The sequence below is a fragment of the Alosa sapidissima genome, chromosome 18 (genome assembly GCF_018492685.1).
Source record: "Alosa sapidissima isolate fAloSap1 chromosome 18, fAloSap1.pri, whole genome shotgun sequence".
Lineage (NCBI taxonomy): Eukaryota > Metazoa > Chordata > Actinopteri > Clupeiformes > Clupeidae > Alosa > Alosa sapidissima.
Window position 1 is genome coordinate 146134 of NC_055974.1, and position 17490 is coordinate 163623.

At 41.0% G+C, this 17490-nt stretch overlaps 2 protein-coding genes across 2 annotated transcripts; one reads left to right on the forward strand and one right to left on the reverse strand.

Annotated features, from left to right (window-relative positions):
- Positions 1–4083: 4083 nt before the first annotated feature.
- trappc1 (trafficking protein particle complex subunit 1) lies at positions 4084–12456 on the reverse strand. The gene is made up of 6 exons (XM_042069884.1): positions 12295–12456; positions 11571–11625; positions 11113–11211; positions 5145–5215; positions 4562–4700; positions 4084–4436 (listed from the first exon to the last, which is right to left on the reverse strand). The coding sequence occupies exons 3-6, from the start codon at positions 11209–11211 to the stop codon at positions 4308–4310; spliced, it is 438 nt and encodes a 145-aa protein (XP_041925818.1). The 5' UTR covers positions 11571–11625; positions 12295–12456; the 3' UTR covers positions 4084–4307.
- On the forward strand, positions 11814–16056 carry psmb6 (proteasome 20S subunit beta 6). The gene is made up of 6 exons (XM_042069883.1): positions 11814–11968; positions 12482–12549; positions 14465–14596; positions 14688–14817; positions 14942–15086; positions 15801–16056. Exons 1-6 carry the CDS (start codon positions 11876–11878, stop codon positions 15926–15928), a joined length of 696 nt encoding a protein of 231 aa, XP_041925817.1. The 5' UTR covers positions 11814–11875; the 3' UTR covers positions 15929–16056.
- The last annotated feature ends 1434 nt before the right edge of the window (positions 16057–17490 follow it).

Below are 17490 nucleotides of genomic sequence, written 5' to 3' on the forward strand. Positions count from 1 at the left end.
TGTTAGTCCGGTCCGCTGTGGTGTCAGTGATTGACAGGTTAACCTCTCTAAGGTACAGCTCCAGCCTTCTGCGTTCCATGAGCCTCTTAGCCGCGTCCAGGATCTGCCCGGCCAGGATCCCGGCTTCGGATCCCCTGCCCCCACCACCTGAGGACCCCCCACGGCTCTTCCTGGAGAGGGCATATAGGTCGCCCATTGAGAAGCGCTTCTTCCCTGCCGTTGCACCCATTGGGGTAGCTGCAGAACCCGCACGGCCTGCAAACATGTTGCCCTGGTGTGTTCACACACACACACACACACACACCTCCTCTGACACAAATATAAGCTCACAGGTTTTCACTCTTGCCAGCAGGTGCAAACACAATCGAGCACAAGTCTCAGAAACAGTTCCTCTGACTAAAAACAAACACTGGTGAAAATCCCATTTCTTGTGATTGAACCTTCCTCTTCTTGTGATTGAACAACTGTCCTCTTTGGAGAAAACACAAACACAGTCCTTAAATCCTAATGAAACACAGGAGAAGTAGAATGAAAGTCCAGAGAATCCTCAATTGTGCAATTCTCTCAGTAACGTTGATTCTCTACCTCAGTCTGTACTGTATCTCTGCTGAAGTCCATGTCAGTTCTTCAACTGGTCATAAAGCTCAATTATTTTACAGTGCTCCACTGAGATAATTCATTACACAATAATTACTCTCTTTATCTTCATTTGCAATCCAAGGCTAATTAACAATAGTCCGGTCAAGCATCTAGTCTCATCTGCTTTATGGACTTGTCTCTCTTTCCAGTGAAGCCACACTATTTTAAACTCCACCTTTTCCATTTGACAGGCAGTTTGAGATTGGTTACAGACACTCACTGAGATTACCAGGAAACATAAGCAGGGCGGGGAGCTATGGCAACACACCCAACCTCACATGCCATCCACAATGTGGTGTAGGGGATTAAGATTAGGGACAGTGTGTGATGATCACATGATCAGAACATAGAGCAATTTTTATAGATTACAGTTGAATAGAGTAAATCAAAGGCGAAAGGTCAACTTTTTTCAACAAACACACACACACACATTTAAAGTAGCTTACATTCATACTATACAAACACACACACACATGCAAAACATTTAAACTGGCCAAATAAACGATATATAGTAGTACATCTTGTGAATGAATAAAGTTTCACATAAGTATTTGCCATTTGTTTTGAAGCCATTAACCTCCAATTATGTAACGTAAAGTTAAGAGGTCATCATCTGTCCACTGTTTGGGTTGGACTAGACTCCATTAGGGGAAAAGACTGGAACATACATATTTCAAATATAATCCCAGCACTCCAACTTTAATCCCAGCATCCCACCGCTGCGCTCCAGGAAAAACATGGAACCCTAATGTGCTAGTACTACAGATAGTTTGGTTCTGTTCGGCTCCCTGGCTAACATCCTATGCTTGACTGGCTCTGGACAGGCAGGAAATGTGTCCCTCAGTTGCATGTTTGAATGGATATCTTTATCAAGATTAAACTGATGAGAAATTGTGTCAACTTTAGGTTTTTTTCAGAAAACAAAACAAAAAAATGCACAGAAAACAAAGAGAGAATCTAAACCTAATGGCAAAAGATCCAATATTTGCTTCTAAAGCTCCTTCTGAACGATCAGGGGCACCACATAGATGTCACAGGGGGTCTGGTCTGGTCTGCCCCCCTCCCCCCACCCACCCCACTCCAGAGATTCATAACCCCCCTACATAGTCCTGACTGTCTTGACTGAAAAGTCACAGGAGCCTCCCAGGGAATGCTTTAATAGTCATCACGTACTTATTTATTGATCATAACATGTCACAGTGTTTACAAATTGCATCTATGCTATTTTCTAGAACAGCATGATGCCTCTGATCTTGGGGGGAAACTAACTAACTAACTTGTTATGGCTTTGTGTGTAAATGTGCATGTATGTATGGGTGTGAGTGAGAGAGAGCATGTGTACGTGTGTGTGTGGGTTGGGGTGGTGATGGTGGTGGTGGTGGTGGTGGGGGGGGGTCATGAGCTCATCAGTATTATCATATTTTTTTCAGGATTAGAGACCAGAGATTATATTACTACCCTTCATCTAGGATTATCTCAAATGAGTTCAGCACACTGGACAGGGACAATCTTCGCAAAATTACAGTCACACAATTAGTTCCAGCTGACTTACAACAAACACAGTAAACAGAATTCACACATACACACACAGCATCAGCATCTTCATCATCTCCATCAGTATACAGTACAGCAGGCCGGCACACAAACAGACCGCCTCAGCCTCAACACACTCACTCCTACACCCACCCATGCAACACATAATTGGTGTAGCCACAGATGGCGGGTGGCCACTGTCAAAAAGTGAGTCAGAGCAGAAACTCCAAGGGCCCTATCATGACCGTCTAAAGCGCATCGTCACTTGTCAAAAGCTTATTCAAATTTAGTAGGATGTCCAGTCCACATTGGGAGTGTTTTCGTTATCAAACGTTGAGCGCATGGCACAATAAGGTGTTCCTAGGTTTCTTAATCAGTCATGGGGGTGTGTTTGGGGGTAACATCATTTAAACCAATGAAAATGACATCTGTCGTTCCCTTTAAGGTGCGATGTCAAAGAATGCATCGGTATTTTGACAGTGCATTTGATAGAGGCTGCTTGCAAGACCATATGGAATAGTCATTGCACTAAAGCAGTGTTCTCAAACTTTTTCAGACCAAGGACCACTTATCCAATAAAAAAACCGTCACGGACTACCTAGCTAAAAAAAGAGTAGTACCTAATTCTAAAGTATATTACACAATAGGCCTACTCACTGAACCACCTTGCTTATTGTCTTTGCACCTTGCTTATTGTGTCAGAGGATTAATATGATTTAAACTGGCATAGCTTACATAGGCAATATTGCAGAACTGTTTGGATTTACATACAAGTTGGTTCAATATTGCATCTATACTATATTTTACCACGTCTGCTCGCGGACCACTTGGGATAGCTTGCGGACCACACTTTGAGCGTCTTCAGCTGTGTTCCATACTGTCTCTCGCCTCTGCCCTACTATCACTTTTAACCATCATTACCAATTTGCAAATGATGGTGAATAAACTACTCATCATGAGATGCACAGTATTTCGTAGTATCTTTACTCTAATTATGTTTCCCATTGTAATCGTGCAATTTGTAATGTTTTGCATGGAAGTGCGCTGGTGTGCGTTAATGGATGAAAGAAGGATGGTGCGTGCACCCGCCAATATGACTTGACAATGCGTTCTTAAAATAACATATAAACAACTCGCCATAGACTTCTGACCAGGTGTAAAATAGCAATTTTTAGACAATGCGCTAAGCCACTCCCACTTAACAAGTTGTTAATTGCCACACCCCTGGGCGCATTGTTTAAAAAATAAACGTGCAAAATAAGGAATTAAACTTTACGCCATGCGTCAGGGTGCAAAATACAGCCCCAAAACACACCAGAGTGTGTCTGTGTTTGTGAGTGTGTGTAAAAAATGGAAAATAAAAAATACAAATAAAAACATGTTAGAGCATACACTATGGGTATGATTAAATCACATTTTGACAGTCTCACAATGAAGACTAGAAAAGCATTTTTAGTAAAGCATGGACAAAGTGAAAACTTTCAGTGTTCACTTTAAAACACTTCAGTGTTTGGGAAACAACAAGTTGTTTTAGTAGCAAGTCCAGCTAGTATTACACAACAGCATGCAAATGACCATACCCACAGTCACAAACCACATGCACTAAAAATTTCCCTCGGGATGAATTAAGTATCTATCTATCTGTATGTATCTATGCTTGGCAGTGGAGAAGATCCCTATTTTTCTCTCTCAGTCTCGCTCATATACACACACAATTTTGTCTGAAATCTGTGTGATTTTTAATGTTCAATCCAATTCACAGTCAGAGAGCAGGCCTTATTTCTCCTGCTTTTAAAAATAAACACATTCTTACATAAAATACATAATGCTACTATATATTAGTACACCAAGATCAAAAACCAATTAAAATGTTATGAAAAACCTATAATATAACTCACAAGTAATGAAATGTAGGCATAGATTATAATTTTAATATTTAACCACTTCATCATAGCACCATACATATTGCCATTGTGATATTTGTATGCAATCTACTTTGATGTTCTGTTGCAGTTAGTCTGTAGGGCATGGCGTAACCTTTACATTTGTAGCTGTGCTGGGATCAGTGTGTGATGTGGGCCGGAAAGAAGTGCACAGCAGGATGCCCAACTGTTTAAGATAATCTTGGGTCAGGTCTAGGCGGCACGGGCACTGAAGAAGGGAAGGGCGCGGACAAAGGAGTCAAGTCGGCTGTTGAAGAGCTCGCTTTGCAGAGTGTCTCCCAACACACACAGTGGGTTCTTGATGATGTACTCGACATATAGCTGCTCACACACATTCAAAAAGATGGGAGCAGTAATCAAATACAAGTTCATACAATTTATGTGCACTGATTAAAAATCATAACATGAAATGAACATGAAAAGTTGATTCTTAAACAAACACACACCGTGCTGTATATCTGGTGCAGGATGTCTCTGCAGTTGGGCACACCGAGGTCTGTGTTCATGATGATCTTGATGCCAGTGGGTGTCTCATAGTAGTGCAGCTTATAGCGACTTGTCTGGAAGGACACAAAGCCATCCTTCCTGAACAAACCTGTCAAGGACATAAACTCATTGCCGTTTCCCAAATACACACACACACACACGCACACACGCACACACACACACACACGCACACACACACACAATCACTCTCAGAAACACAGGCATAAAGCATTGGGCTAGACAAGGACTGTATACACTATAATCAAGAACAACTGCCAGGTCAAGGACTGTACACCCAGAAGAATTCATGTACTGTATATAAATTATACAGCAATTCTAAAGACCTAGGCCTAATCAAGGTCAAGCACACTCATTCCATAGATGGAATCACATAAGATACCACACCTCTGGGCTTCAGGCAGGATATTACTGTTACATGGGGTGCATTCTCTGTCTGGGACAGGTTTCTCTGCCCCCAGATCCCCACTCTCTCCCTCACCAACACACACACACACACACAACCAGAATGTGTTACAAGGATACATGTCCAATGGAGACATCTTACTGACAAAAGATCGAATGGAAAACAGCATCCCATACATCAGCTTAAACTCCTGCGAAATAGAGATGAAAGAATGGACATTGCGGAAGAGGGGCAGGAGAGGGAGTAACACAGAGTTTTGGTTTGGAGTAACACTTATAATAAGGTTCTACATAAAATGTTAACACAACACATAAAAAGTTAATACAGCACAACTACATCTTATCAGCAAACAAATAGAGTTATGCATTTAGATAAATAAGCTGGATACAACTGGCTGTGGGAATATACCTCTGAAGTTCGCCTACAAAAAGGAACCAAAGCTGCCATTTTTGCCCAGAAGATCATCTTCATGTAACTTTATGAAATGCATCTTTTGGTGCATTTTGACATTGTAAACGTTCTCTAACAAGAGTGAAAAGCAGTTTACAGTAAAGCTACTATTTATTGGCTAAATGTTGGTCCCTCCTCTGTCTCTTGGTGCCCTGTGGGATAATTTTTATTTTTCTCATTGAATGTTTAGTATACCTTATATACATGTATTAAATCTAATTGTCATCTCCTTACTCTGACCCTTGTGTTTTCTGAAATTCCTATGTTGGAATGTTTAGTTAAATTAACCCGTGTCACCGAACTGTGGGTAACCCTCAGGATGGGGGGTGGTAAACATTTCTTATCTCTGTTAAAATACCAGATGGTTAAGTGATCACTGGAGGGTGACAACTTGTGATTTTCCATGGGTGTGGGGTAAGGGTATAAGAGTTTGCTTCACCCACAAATGTGTAGGCTTGTTACTTTGACATTTCATGTGGGGTAACATGCTCCCAGCGTTGTGAATAAAGCTGCAGTCTCACACCAGTTCCGATTCCGCTCCATCTTCAGCTAACTCCATAGACAGTACAGCAGGGCATCTGCTACACTGTGACTGAATATTTAATTTATGAGCTCCACCTTCATCACCTGCATTCACCACTCTATGGGTGTGTTTGAAACAGGTAAAGTTGCTGCCTTTTAAGATATCTAACTGGGGAGCAAGGCAGCAAGTGCGGTTCGAAACCGAAAAAACAAATTCTGCTGCCTTTTAAGATATCTTAGAATTCCCAAATAACGGTCATTTTTGAAGGCAGCATCGATGCACACTTCATGCTCCCTCCTACCCATAATCCCTTGCGGCAACGTCTGAAACAGCTGTGAAAGGTAAACAAACATGGCGAATGACATCGGTAATGGCTGCTGAATCTGTTTAAAATGTCATTTGTGTGACCTTATTTTGCTTAGATTTGTAGATTACAGATTAGAAATAAACAATTTACTATCTGATTATGCCATTGTTGTAACCATTAATAGCGTCTGGTCTGATATATCTGCCGTTAGCCTGCTAGCTTACGTAAGCTAATTTAGTTTAACATCAGGCCTTTGCTAACGTCATACCGTAGTGTTAACCAAAGATTCTAGAGTGCTACGCTCATTTTTAAAAGATGCATTTAATCCAAAGTCATGTCTAGTGAGACAGCTCTCTATGTAGGGAGGGAGGCAGTAGGCAGCTGTCTCCCGTTTCGAACACACCCTATGTGTCCTAGTTTCCCATCGTCTGGATGACTCAGTCCTCTTTTATGGAGTTTACTCAGTTCCACTATGTACTGCCATCTTATTTGCCCACCTGCTGTCTGTAGCACTTTAGTTCTCAGCCAAAGTGTACCCAAGCAATTTTAGCAAGGTGGGAACATACAAAATGACATGCACCAGTTGTCCAAATCATAGAACCAACTGCATAACCGTAACCTGTCTCACTGAGCCTGTGAAGACACTCCCTGATTCTTAAATGATTGCATTATTATTACAAATAATAATAAAAAGCTTCTACCTAATGTGACTATTTTTTCCATGAACTGTAAAAGAAAACACGTTTTGTCCCGCTGTATTCTCCATAAAGAGTAAAGTAAATTATGTACTTATTTCCGGAATTGACGTCACTTGCTGGACTTGTCTGAGGTCTCTAAATGACTTAACCCCTACTGAGATTTTGCTAACAGAGGCTCGTCATCACTTTTGTCGTCACGTTGTATAAGTATGTATAAGTATATATACTCTTTTGATCCCGTGAGGGAAATTTGGTCTCTGCATTTATCCCAATCCGTGAATTAGTGAAACACACTCAGCACACACTTGCTCAAGGACACTTCAGCCATGCCTACTGGTCGGGGTTCGAACCGGCAACCCTCCGGTTACAAGTCCGAAGCGCTAACCAGTAGGCCACGGCTGCCGTTCGTTTGTAGTCCGTGTGGCCTTTCATGTCCAACAGTTTTAATGTGTGAATTTGCCGTTTTTGTCACTTGATAGCTGCATATCTTTCTTTCACAAGCGTCTTACACTATATTTTAAGCAAATACAGTTGTTAATTTAGGATTAGTGAGCGTATGTTTTAACCTTTGTTGTGGCATTCGTGTTTGTCACACATTCCGACGGCAAAGCACATGAACACTCGCTGTGGGAAAAACAAAGTACCGTAAAACTTCAAATAACAGCAGAGTCCCAAATTGACACCTGTCTCTTTTAAACGCCTGGCGTGGCTACAGGTTTGGGTTAAAGGCCGGGCTCCAATAGAGGCCTGGTCTGTTTTTTAGTTTCGGGTTGTATTTAATCGTCTAAAACCCGTCAGATCGCCTGTTTAAAGCCCAATTCACACCAAAGATTTGCAATGACACGAAACCGTTGCAGAAAGGAGTTGCAGCGGTGTGCAGGGCTCGAAATTAACTTTTTTTCTCAGTGTCCCGCAGCTGTCCCGAATTCTACTTGCCACTGTCCCGGACTTAACCACTAGTGTCCCAAATTCAAGTTCTTGTTTTTTCCCCATTCTACATAATAAACAGTAACTTGCATCACTTAATTAACTCGTAAGTTCTGAAGACTTAATTTATTAAACACCCTTTTATTAACATTATCTGCTTATTTTACACAACACTCATTTTCAGAGATTGCGCTTTTTGCTCTTTTTTTGAGGTTGCACTAGACGTTCTCATTGTCCGTCGTTCTGACGGACAGGGTTGTAAAACATTCCGTCAATAATCTATTTTCACGTGTCTTTAATTTCAATGTCAGTTTAGTGTGATGTTATGGTCACAGATCTCATTGAAAACAATAAGTAGCATGGGAAATTACCACGAAGCTGTCGGATAGGCTACTTTCCGGTATTCGGAATAGCCTATAGCTTAGAACTGCAAAAGCGAAACGTCAAATGCTAACTTAAATAACTGTTTTCATAGTTAACAGGCTACCTTGCAACAGTATCGTTTTGTCAAATCGCAGTTGCAGTAGCCTAGGCTATTTAGCTCAGCATGATATTGGTGACGTGTTGTCTGTCACCGACAGAAAACATGCAGCGTTTTAGTCAGAGAGGACTGTCATCTCGTTTAGAACACCAGTATAACCTTAGGCCTACACTATCAGTCAAAACTGTTCACAATGTCATGAAAACAAATGCCATTTACCTGCCTGCTAGTTAAGTAAGTTAACCTCGGAATATCGGAAAGTGACCCATTAGGCCTACCGCCCGTGCCCTATTTTTGTGTCGGCCTATGAGTCACTTAATATTCATTTAACCAATACGGCGGATTCCTAAGGAAACGCAAGCACCCATCCCATACTATATTTGTACCAAAAATGACATTGTAGCCTACAGTGATTCGAAGACCAGTAAACAGTGTTGTAAGGCTGCGTGTACAAAACCGCTTCTTTACAGATCAGCTGGCTAACGCTGCTTTTTCCAGCTGCCCATTACGGAGAAATTTGGTGATCACTGAATGTTGTTTAGGTAGCCTACATTGAATCACGTTAAGCTTTTTCCTTTTAATAGGCCTCAATAACATCCATAATAATTGGAATGTGAACAGTTTAGGGAAAAAAGTACCTATTTTGAAATTTGCTTTGCCATTTTTTCTACTGTCCCAGAGTTGTCCCAGACATCATTCTATTGTGTCCCGGAAGCATTTTGTATGGTTCCCGGGACGTCGGGACATCGTTAATTTCGAGCCCTGGTGGTGTGAATTAGATGTTGCACGTCGTTGCAAGCTATCGCAAAGCATTCACCATGTCTGGTCACAGTTGCAAGGTTTTAGAATGTTGCATCAAGTTGCTGGTTAATAGAATGTTGCAGCTCATCTCGTCGTGAATCTTTGGTGTGATTTGGGCATAAGCATGGTGCAGTCTGCGCACGTTATGATTAGATGGCATTAAAAGACTGCGTTGGGGAAAAGCTAGAGTTCCAAATTGTATAACTTTTTTCAATATGAACTATGCCCATATGTCCGACTTCGTCATCGTTCAATTCATCCCTTGTGTTTAAAATTTGTGGATAGGCCGATGGTAGCCTAAGCTTGTTTTTATGCTAGCAACAAAACGAAAGGGTTCGCAAACATTAGCCTATTCTTTATTCTAAATGCGTACCGTCATGGCAATAACGAGAAAGAAGTCAGAAAAGGAATTTACCTTAGGTTAATGATGTAAAGTCAAGTGCGCTTCTATGGGTCTGCTGTGTGCGCGCTCAGTTTTTATTGATGAGTCGGAGTGGCAAGTGCTGCGTAGTTGCAGTGGAATGTGGCTGCCCAGGGCATTATAAAACTTCTCACTCTTAGGCCTACTCATAGACGGCGCTGAAATTGCATATTAAGCAGTCTAAATTCTACTCATATGCTGGGGGAGAAATCATCGGACATCCATGATTTTGTTATTCAGCACCCCTGGTCAAAAATATGTGAATAACAAAATCATGGATGTCCGATGATTTCTCCCCCAGCATATGAGTAGAATTTCCCCGCACGCCTGGAAGTAGGCTATGATTTGAAATGTAGACTGTTGTCAAATATGCCAAATAAAATCTGGGAGAAACTATATGGTTCATGCTCTCTCATGCTGTTTCATTCATGCCAAAAAGGGAGAATGAAACATTATGCACGTTCCACTTTGGCATAAATAATTCCTGAACGGTTTTGGTCAGGGCTGATAATGCAACTGTATTTGACAAAGGACCGATATAGGCTATTTGCTAGTGACAAAATATGAGCTTTGAGTGTGATACGATCTCTTTGTAAATTATGTTTGATTAAAACGTGTTTCATCTGTTCTGGCTATCCCCGCTATTTGGATCTTACTGTAAATGAATGATGATCCGTAATTGTCATCAGATAGCCTAGTCATATAGGTAGACATTCAGTGTGTTTGAAATAATTTATTTGATAATATTTTCCATCTTTGCAGAGGAAAAGTTTTGTGAAAAGGGAATTAAAGGCCTGTCTCATATAGACGCCTGTCTCTAATACTAGCCGGTGCAGTTTGGCGATTTGGGAAAATAAAAGCCCGGGCTATTATTTGGAGTTTTACGGTAATCACAGGGGCGGTCCTTGTCATTCCCAGGTGCAAGAATGCACCAAGAGGCCGTGAGGCGATGGCGCTGCGAACCACTCAGGTGATTCAGAGAATGAAGCAGTTTCAGCTTCGGAGGTCATGTCACGTGATTTTTCAATTCCAAAGCAACCTTCGGAGCAGTGGTTCAAATGGAATTGTAATTAATGGTTTGAAGCACGTATCGAAGCTTCAGTGTCAGACTGCCATCACTAGACACTTGCTTAAAAGGACTTAGTTTTTTCTTACGAACCAGGAAGCGTTAAAATGCTAACGCTAAAAACTACATAGCCTACATAGCTACACAGAACAGACATAAACCAACAAAGTATTACATTATTACATATCCTATTACATTCATCATGGTGACTGACGGGGCATTTCGAAAACCTTTTGCAATCTAACAAAATCTCCAACATTCAAAACTACTTTCCGTCCTGGCAGGATTACTGATGTATGACATGCTATATTGATATAATTTTTCAGCACTACAGCAGCACCTCACATCCTCCAGTATTCTTGTTTGATATCAGATCGCTAAGGGAACCATTACCAGACAATAGATGGTCTCACCTCCTCCTTGGAGATGCCCGCCTGCTTTTTCCTGTTCCATTCGCTGTAATGGAGGCATGTGCCATTCCGGTCGAAGATGTACAGGTTGTGAACGGTCATCTGCAGAGGTGTAGGCTAACGTTACCAGATAATGACGGCTATCGTGTTCAACCAGTGAAGAAATTAAAATATACAAATACACAAATACAAAAAACGCATAGTGCGAATATATAAGCAATTTGGCTGGGTTTATGCATGGTGGTCAGCTGATAAGTAATACAGGAAGCTAATCCAATCCTGATGTTCTTACGTTCAAGTCTCTAACGTTAACCTGACAGCACTGAAAACCTGATGTACATGTATCATACATGTATGTATACATTCATGCCATGTCGTCCCAAGGGTTTTTATTAACAAGCTATCATTTTAAATAATATTAACAGCACTGTAATACACAAGACACAAACAACGGTGTTTACCTCCGGTTTTCCTGAATCCTTTGGAAGGCCCTTCAGAGAACAACAATGTTTATGCCTGCTTACATCGTGAGTAAAGAGGAAAATATTTGTACATACCTTAACAGTTTATCAATTATTTAAAGGTTTAATTTAGAGAGTTTACTTGTGGGCAATATTGGATCTGTTAGAATTTAACTTCCAAATTAATTTTAGTTTGGCAGCACCGAGGGAAGCGCCTTTGCTTATGTTATTTGCGTATAGGATGTTGCGTAACTTGCGCAGCGTAGTTTGTGGCGTAACAATCTTTGAGTTAAGTGTGTACCAAGATGGCGGCTACAGCAGCAATGGGTTTCCCACAGCATCTTTCTTCTTTCAATGATTTAGTTCCAGAATGGACTTCCCGTGAAGTTAGCACTGGGGTAAGGAAATTTAACAATTTTCACCTTGGAAAGGCTTTTCATTTATTTTAATTTCAGTGTGAAAATGAGCATTTACTCTCAACCCTATGCTGAATGAGACAGCAAAAGTGGACTAATGTTAGCTGTTAGCGAGCGTTAGCCAGCCAGCTATTGACGATAATGTTAGTTGTAGAAGCCTGTAAGTTAGCTTGATCAGATTGTTAGCATAGCAAACTAACGTTAATGCAAACTAACGTTATTGTACATTTAGTCAGAGCACCACGAGATAAATGACAGCATATACTTAGCTATGTTAGATTCTCAACATTCATGATGACCACACTTACCGTTGCGTTTGCCATGGGCATCCATTAATCGTTCTATTCTAATCATGGCGAGGATATCTTAGGTGTTCTACGTTGTTTTTTAAGTTGGCTCCTTACCCAGCTCAACATATGAGTTAGTTGACAAGCTGATAATGTGTTTTTCTTCTTCTAAAGAATGCTGTAATGTTATCCTTCCCTTGACTTGCAGACCACTATTATGGCAGTTGAATTTGACGGCGGGGTTGTAATGGGGGCCGACTCTAGGACTACCACTGGGTAAGTCGTCATAGTGTTGTTTATCTATTTAGCGTGTCGAATGCATGTTTGATTATATTCGTGTTTTATAACAAAGGTTCAGGCGTTGACTTATGGTTTTGCAGATTTGGGGTGGTATTTTTTTTAGTGCTGGGCCGTATGACCAAAAATGTATGTCACGGTATTTTTCAAAATTCTTACGGTTTCACGGTATATGACGGTATTTTCCCCCCCATGCATAATCAGATGTTCACAGCATTTTCTACAGTTTGAGAGAGGAATTGCTGCAGTACATTGACTAAGGATGGTCTATTTTACTGTCATGATGTAGAATAACTCCACACTAGTGGTAATGCAGTTTTGCATGGCCCCAGAAAATTATGCTGTTTACAGAGCCACTCATAATTCTAATGAAGAATCTAATCAGAATGCAAAGACAATTGCAGTCAAAATACAGAACTTTTACTGTGCAAATTTCACAAACATCTTATAAAACCAATACAAAAAGTAGTGCAACTTGCAATAATTTTTTTGAAAATTATACAATTTAAAATAAAACCTCTCTGCTGCTTACTCTGTCAAATAGGCCTATCAGAAATATGCCTTATTATTATTGTGTGGTTTACATGGCGTTAGTGATAGGCTAACGTTAACTTCATGTGGATGTGGATGTCTTGTTAGCCTGCCATGAGCTTCGGTTCGGTTCGCTAGGCAAAACATTAACAAAAAAGTTTGTTTTGGTGCACTGATGAGTGATGACAGTCAGGATCATTTCTAACTAGCCAGCTAGTATTGCTCAGTGCATGTCTATAACATGCTTTACTTCATACCTGTCAACATTCCAGTTTTTCCCGGGTTTCTCCCGTATTTCAAGGTCATCTCCCAGCACCCTCCCATTTTGTTATTTCTCCCAGAAAACTCCCGTAATTTGCATGGCCATCAAACTTCATTTTAAAATCATTGATCCATTCAGGTTGCCAGATTGTGTATGAAATAGCCTACACATACACGATCACTTAGTTTCAATTTCAACCGTTTTGTCATAGGCTAAAACCTGGCAACCCAAATAAGGAAGCGGGTGCCGACTGCGCAGCCTGCGTCTCGTCGTAAGCAAGCGGGCTAGTTGAATGGCCTACTCCAGAACTAGCTGTTGTGAAATTGTTGGGAATTTAATTGATTAACACATCACATAAACTGTTATTGAGTGTTGTTGATACACTGAACTTGTGCCCTCGGGACCAAATCTGACGGCAAGCAGCTTTGGAGTTTTGTAAGTAACACGTGTATGAAACGTATTAAATATGCAAACACAGATCTGGTATAAACACCCCCCCCCCGAAAAAAAATCTCCCGTTTTTGGAAAGCTAAATGTTGACGGGTATGCTTTACTTGCTACCTGATAATTTCAGCGAATATTCTTAAGGTGAGATGACTGATAAGAACATTAAACTTCACTGTGTTCGGTGGGTTGCTAACTAACGACATCACCTACTAGCCAGCTAGTTACAGCTGTTGAACAATCTCAATAGAATTTTTGTGATGGTAAATCCCTTTCAATGCAGTATCCCTTAATGTTTTTCCTTAACTAAAGAAACAATTTAAGGTATTCTGTGCAACACCCTTAAATAAACCCCTTACCTAAGGAGAAATTAAGCCTTAAGGGTCATACTTCAGGGGAAAAACTTATGGTGTTTTTTGTTTACCCTTATTATGCCTCGCAGTGGCACCATGCGTGCGTGTGAAAAAAGTCCCGTCTGAAACACTGTTGCGCGGCGCAGCATTCCAAACGTTGTGTAATCAAATACACCGGTATGGCGGTATATTAAAAATTCATATCATAACGAAAATATACACAGGTGTGAACCGGTATACCGCCCAGCACTAGTATTTTTCTTTTGAATCACTGCTTTATGACTATGACAATCTGTTTTCATAGGGCATACATCGCAAACAGGGTAACAGACAAGCTAACCCCCATTCATGATCAAATCTTCTGCTGCCGATCTGGTTCCGCTGCGGATACTCAGGCCATTGCTGACGCAGTAACCTATCAGTTGGGATTCCACAGGTATGGGCAAATACACTGTTGATACATGGTTTGGAATCTCTTGAAGCAGAAGCTGACTGTCAGTGATCTATATCTCATGTCTTGTTTTCAGTATTGAGCTGGATGAGCCCCCGCTGGTCCAGACAGCTGCCAATCTCTTTAAAGACATGTGCTATAGGTACAGGGAAGAGTTGATGGCTGGGATTATTGTGGCCGGTTGGGACAAGCGGAGGGGTGGACAGGTTTGTTGCCTTAAGGGGGAGAGTTTCTTATATTATTATTTTTATTTTGTATGTATTTAAAATAATAATAATAGCTGCTCATGGTTAATGCCTGAATGCATCCTCAATTTGTGTCTATTTGCAGGTGTACACTGTCCCTGTTGGAGGGATGCTGACCAGGCAACCAGTGTCAGTGGGAGGATCTGGCAGCTCTTATATCTATGGATATGTAGACTCCAACTACAGAACTGGCATGAGCAAGGAGGAATGTTTACGTTTCGCAGCAGGAGGTGAGAGAGAAGAAGACAGGAATAGAGGGATAAAGGTTGGCAGAGAATTTATGATTCTCTGTAGTCTTGATATGAATGAAGAGATCTGTTTGATCTCAAGTGAAGTGAGAGATCTGGAGTTAAAGGTATACTATGCAGTTTCAGGTATTTTTGGTGACTAGAGCTCCCCATAGAGTCGCGATATATATTTATATTTTACTCTGCCGTTGTAAATAACCTACTTCTCGTGGCTTGTTCCCCCTGTACACAATAAAATACTTTTGTTGTGGAGGCGAAGGATTAACAACAAGCAAAAACTATCTCCAAAGAGCGTGATGTTTCACGATTCTCATAAGATGTCTTCGGGTCGATTATTGAAGTTGCATGGCTGGTTCTCTCTTTAGCGACTCGCTAGGTTTATTCTGTATGGCTATGCTAGGTGAACGATTCCCCTATTACAAGTTTGTTTACCATCAAATTGGCTTCGTAAAGGTTATATTAAGGGGAATCTTGCATAGTGTACCTTTAGAATGCAAGCTTGCTGCTCTGCAAGCTTTTGCACAATGTGACTACTACAGTGGTGACAACTATTTTGCACTGAACCCAGCGGCCAGCACAGCGAAAGGCACCTAGTGTCTGAAAGGAACATAATCCTGTCAGGTGTCTTGTTAGCTTGCTATATTTTCATGATGTCTCTTTTAATGCAAAATCCCTGCTATCTTTGTTCCACTGCAGCACTGTCATTGGCCATGGAGAGAGATGGATCCAGCGGGGGGGTGGTGCGATTGGCTGTCATCTCCGAACAGGGAGTGGAGAGGCAGGTTATCCTGGGCAACCAACTGCCCAAGTTCTCCACTCTGTAATGCACACATGAACATCCATATGCATGCTTATGTGTTCAGTTACAAGTTACATTTCTTATGTCAATGCTTGATTTTTTTTTTGAAAATAAAAGGACTTTTCAATAAAGTTGATTTCCTAACCATTGAAACTGTAATTGTTCAAGCATTTTCATACTTGTGTGGCAAAAACTGACGGTATAATAGCAAGTCCTTTGCTGTGTTAAATATGCAAAGGTTTTTTTGGTTGTGGATAAACATCTAAGCATTCATTTTTAACAGGCAGCTCAAAAGAAAGATTACAGCACAATTATGGGTGCTATAGTAGGATTTATTAAAGCAAGTTGTTTTGTTCATACAGTGTTGAAAAATGAGCATTTTATTACTTAAGTTGAAATGACTCAAAGTTTAGGTGAAGTCAGAATCTTACAAAATTCAAGAAATACAACTCAGAAAATCAAAACAAAGCAAACCAATATAGAGAGACTGAGGGAGATATGGATGAAGCAGATCTAACATTGTGGAAGCAACTGGAATCCATGCATTTCCATGGAATAATTTTTGGAATCTGATCCCTTATACCTGTTCATTCGTACTCGTCGCTCGACTTATTGTGACTAAATTCAAGATGGTGGCGAACAGTAAACTTCCTGAAGGTACTGTCTGTATAAATCGTCTTGTAAATAAAATTCCAGTGCTTTTTCAAAGTTCTCAATGTCTCGTTTTAAATATCGGGGCCCTCGGAAGTCTAACAATGAAGTGTGGAGCTACTTTGAGCCGCGCAAATTGTGTAAAACAGTGATTTATTTGCATGGCTAGGCCGATGCCCGAGGCACCCCCATCGAAAACCTGTTGGTAGCATCGGCTAACTAGCGCCAGATTTCGGAGTGCAGGGGACAAGCCGAGATGAGCTATGAGACAAAAGTTCACACTCGGTATCATGTTTCAAGACACTTTAGGTCAATATTACACCGAACTTCTTTAAATAGCCCTCTCTGTAACTAGTAATTTCTTTACCGATGTCTCACTTTTGCGATTTCTCTACGGAGCTCCCCCTACAGCTTTGGGGTGCATATTTCACAACCATCTCTGGTCTTTTCGTTGGCTCTGCTGAAGATCTACAAAATTAAGTCATCACCACTTGTTCATAGCTAGCCGGCATTCTCGGTTCTCAGAAGACTTCTTGATTCAGTCTGCTGGGAGGACGCTAGTGCAGATCTCGCCAAGCTGGTTTTCTGCTAGGAGACGGTAGAGGGAGCAGGGAAAGTAAAAAATGTTGCATAGGGGGCCTTTAACAAAGGCTGCGTTTACACTGCCTATAGCCGATTGTTTGGACTGCCTGTTTACATCTATGTTTCAGAGTGGTCAATATCAGATATCCAGACATCCCAAGTCTCCCGGAAGTTATATTGATAACAGCTCCCTGATGGCCGCAAATTAGAACAAATCTCCCAGAATCTAGAGCGAGCAAGAGCGCGCACGTGAGACTGAAACTTCTAATCGCGGGTGCATCTGAGTTTAGTATAGTCTATACTCAGTCTATACTGATCTTCCCCACCCTTTCAACTGTATATTGCATCTTGCTT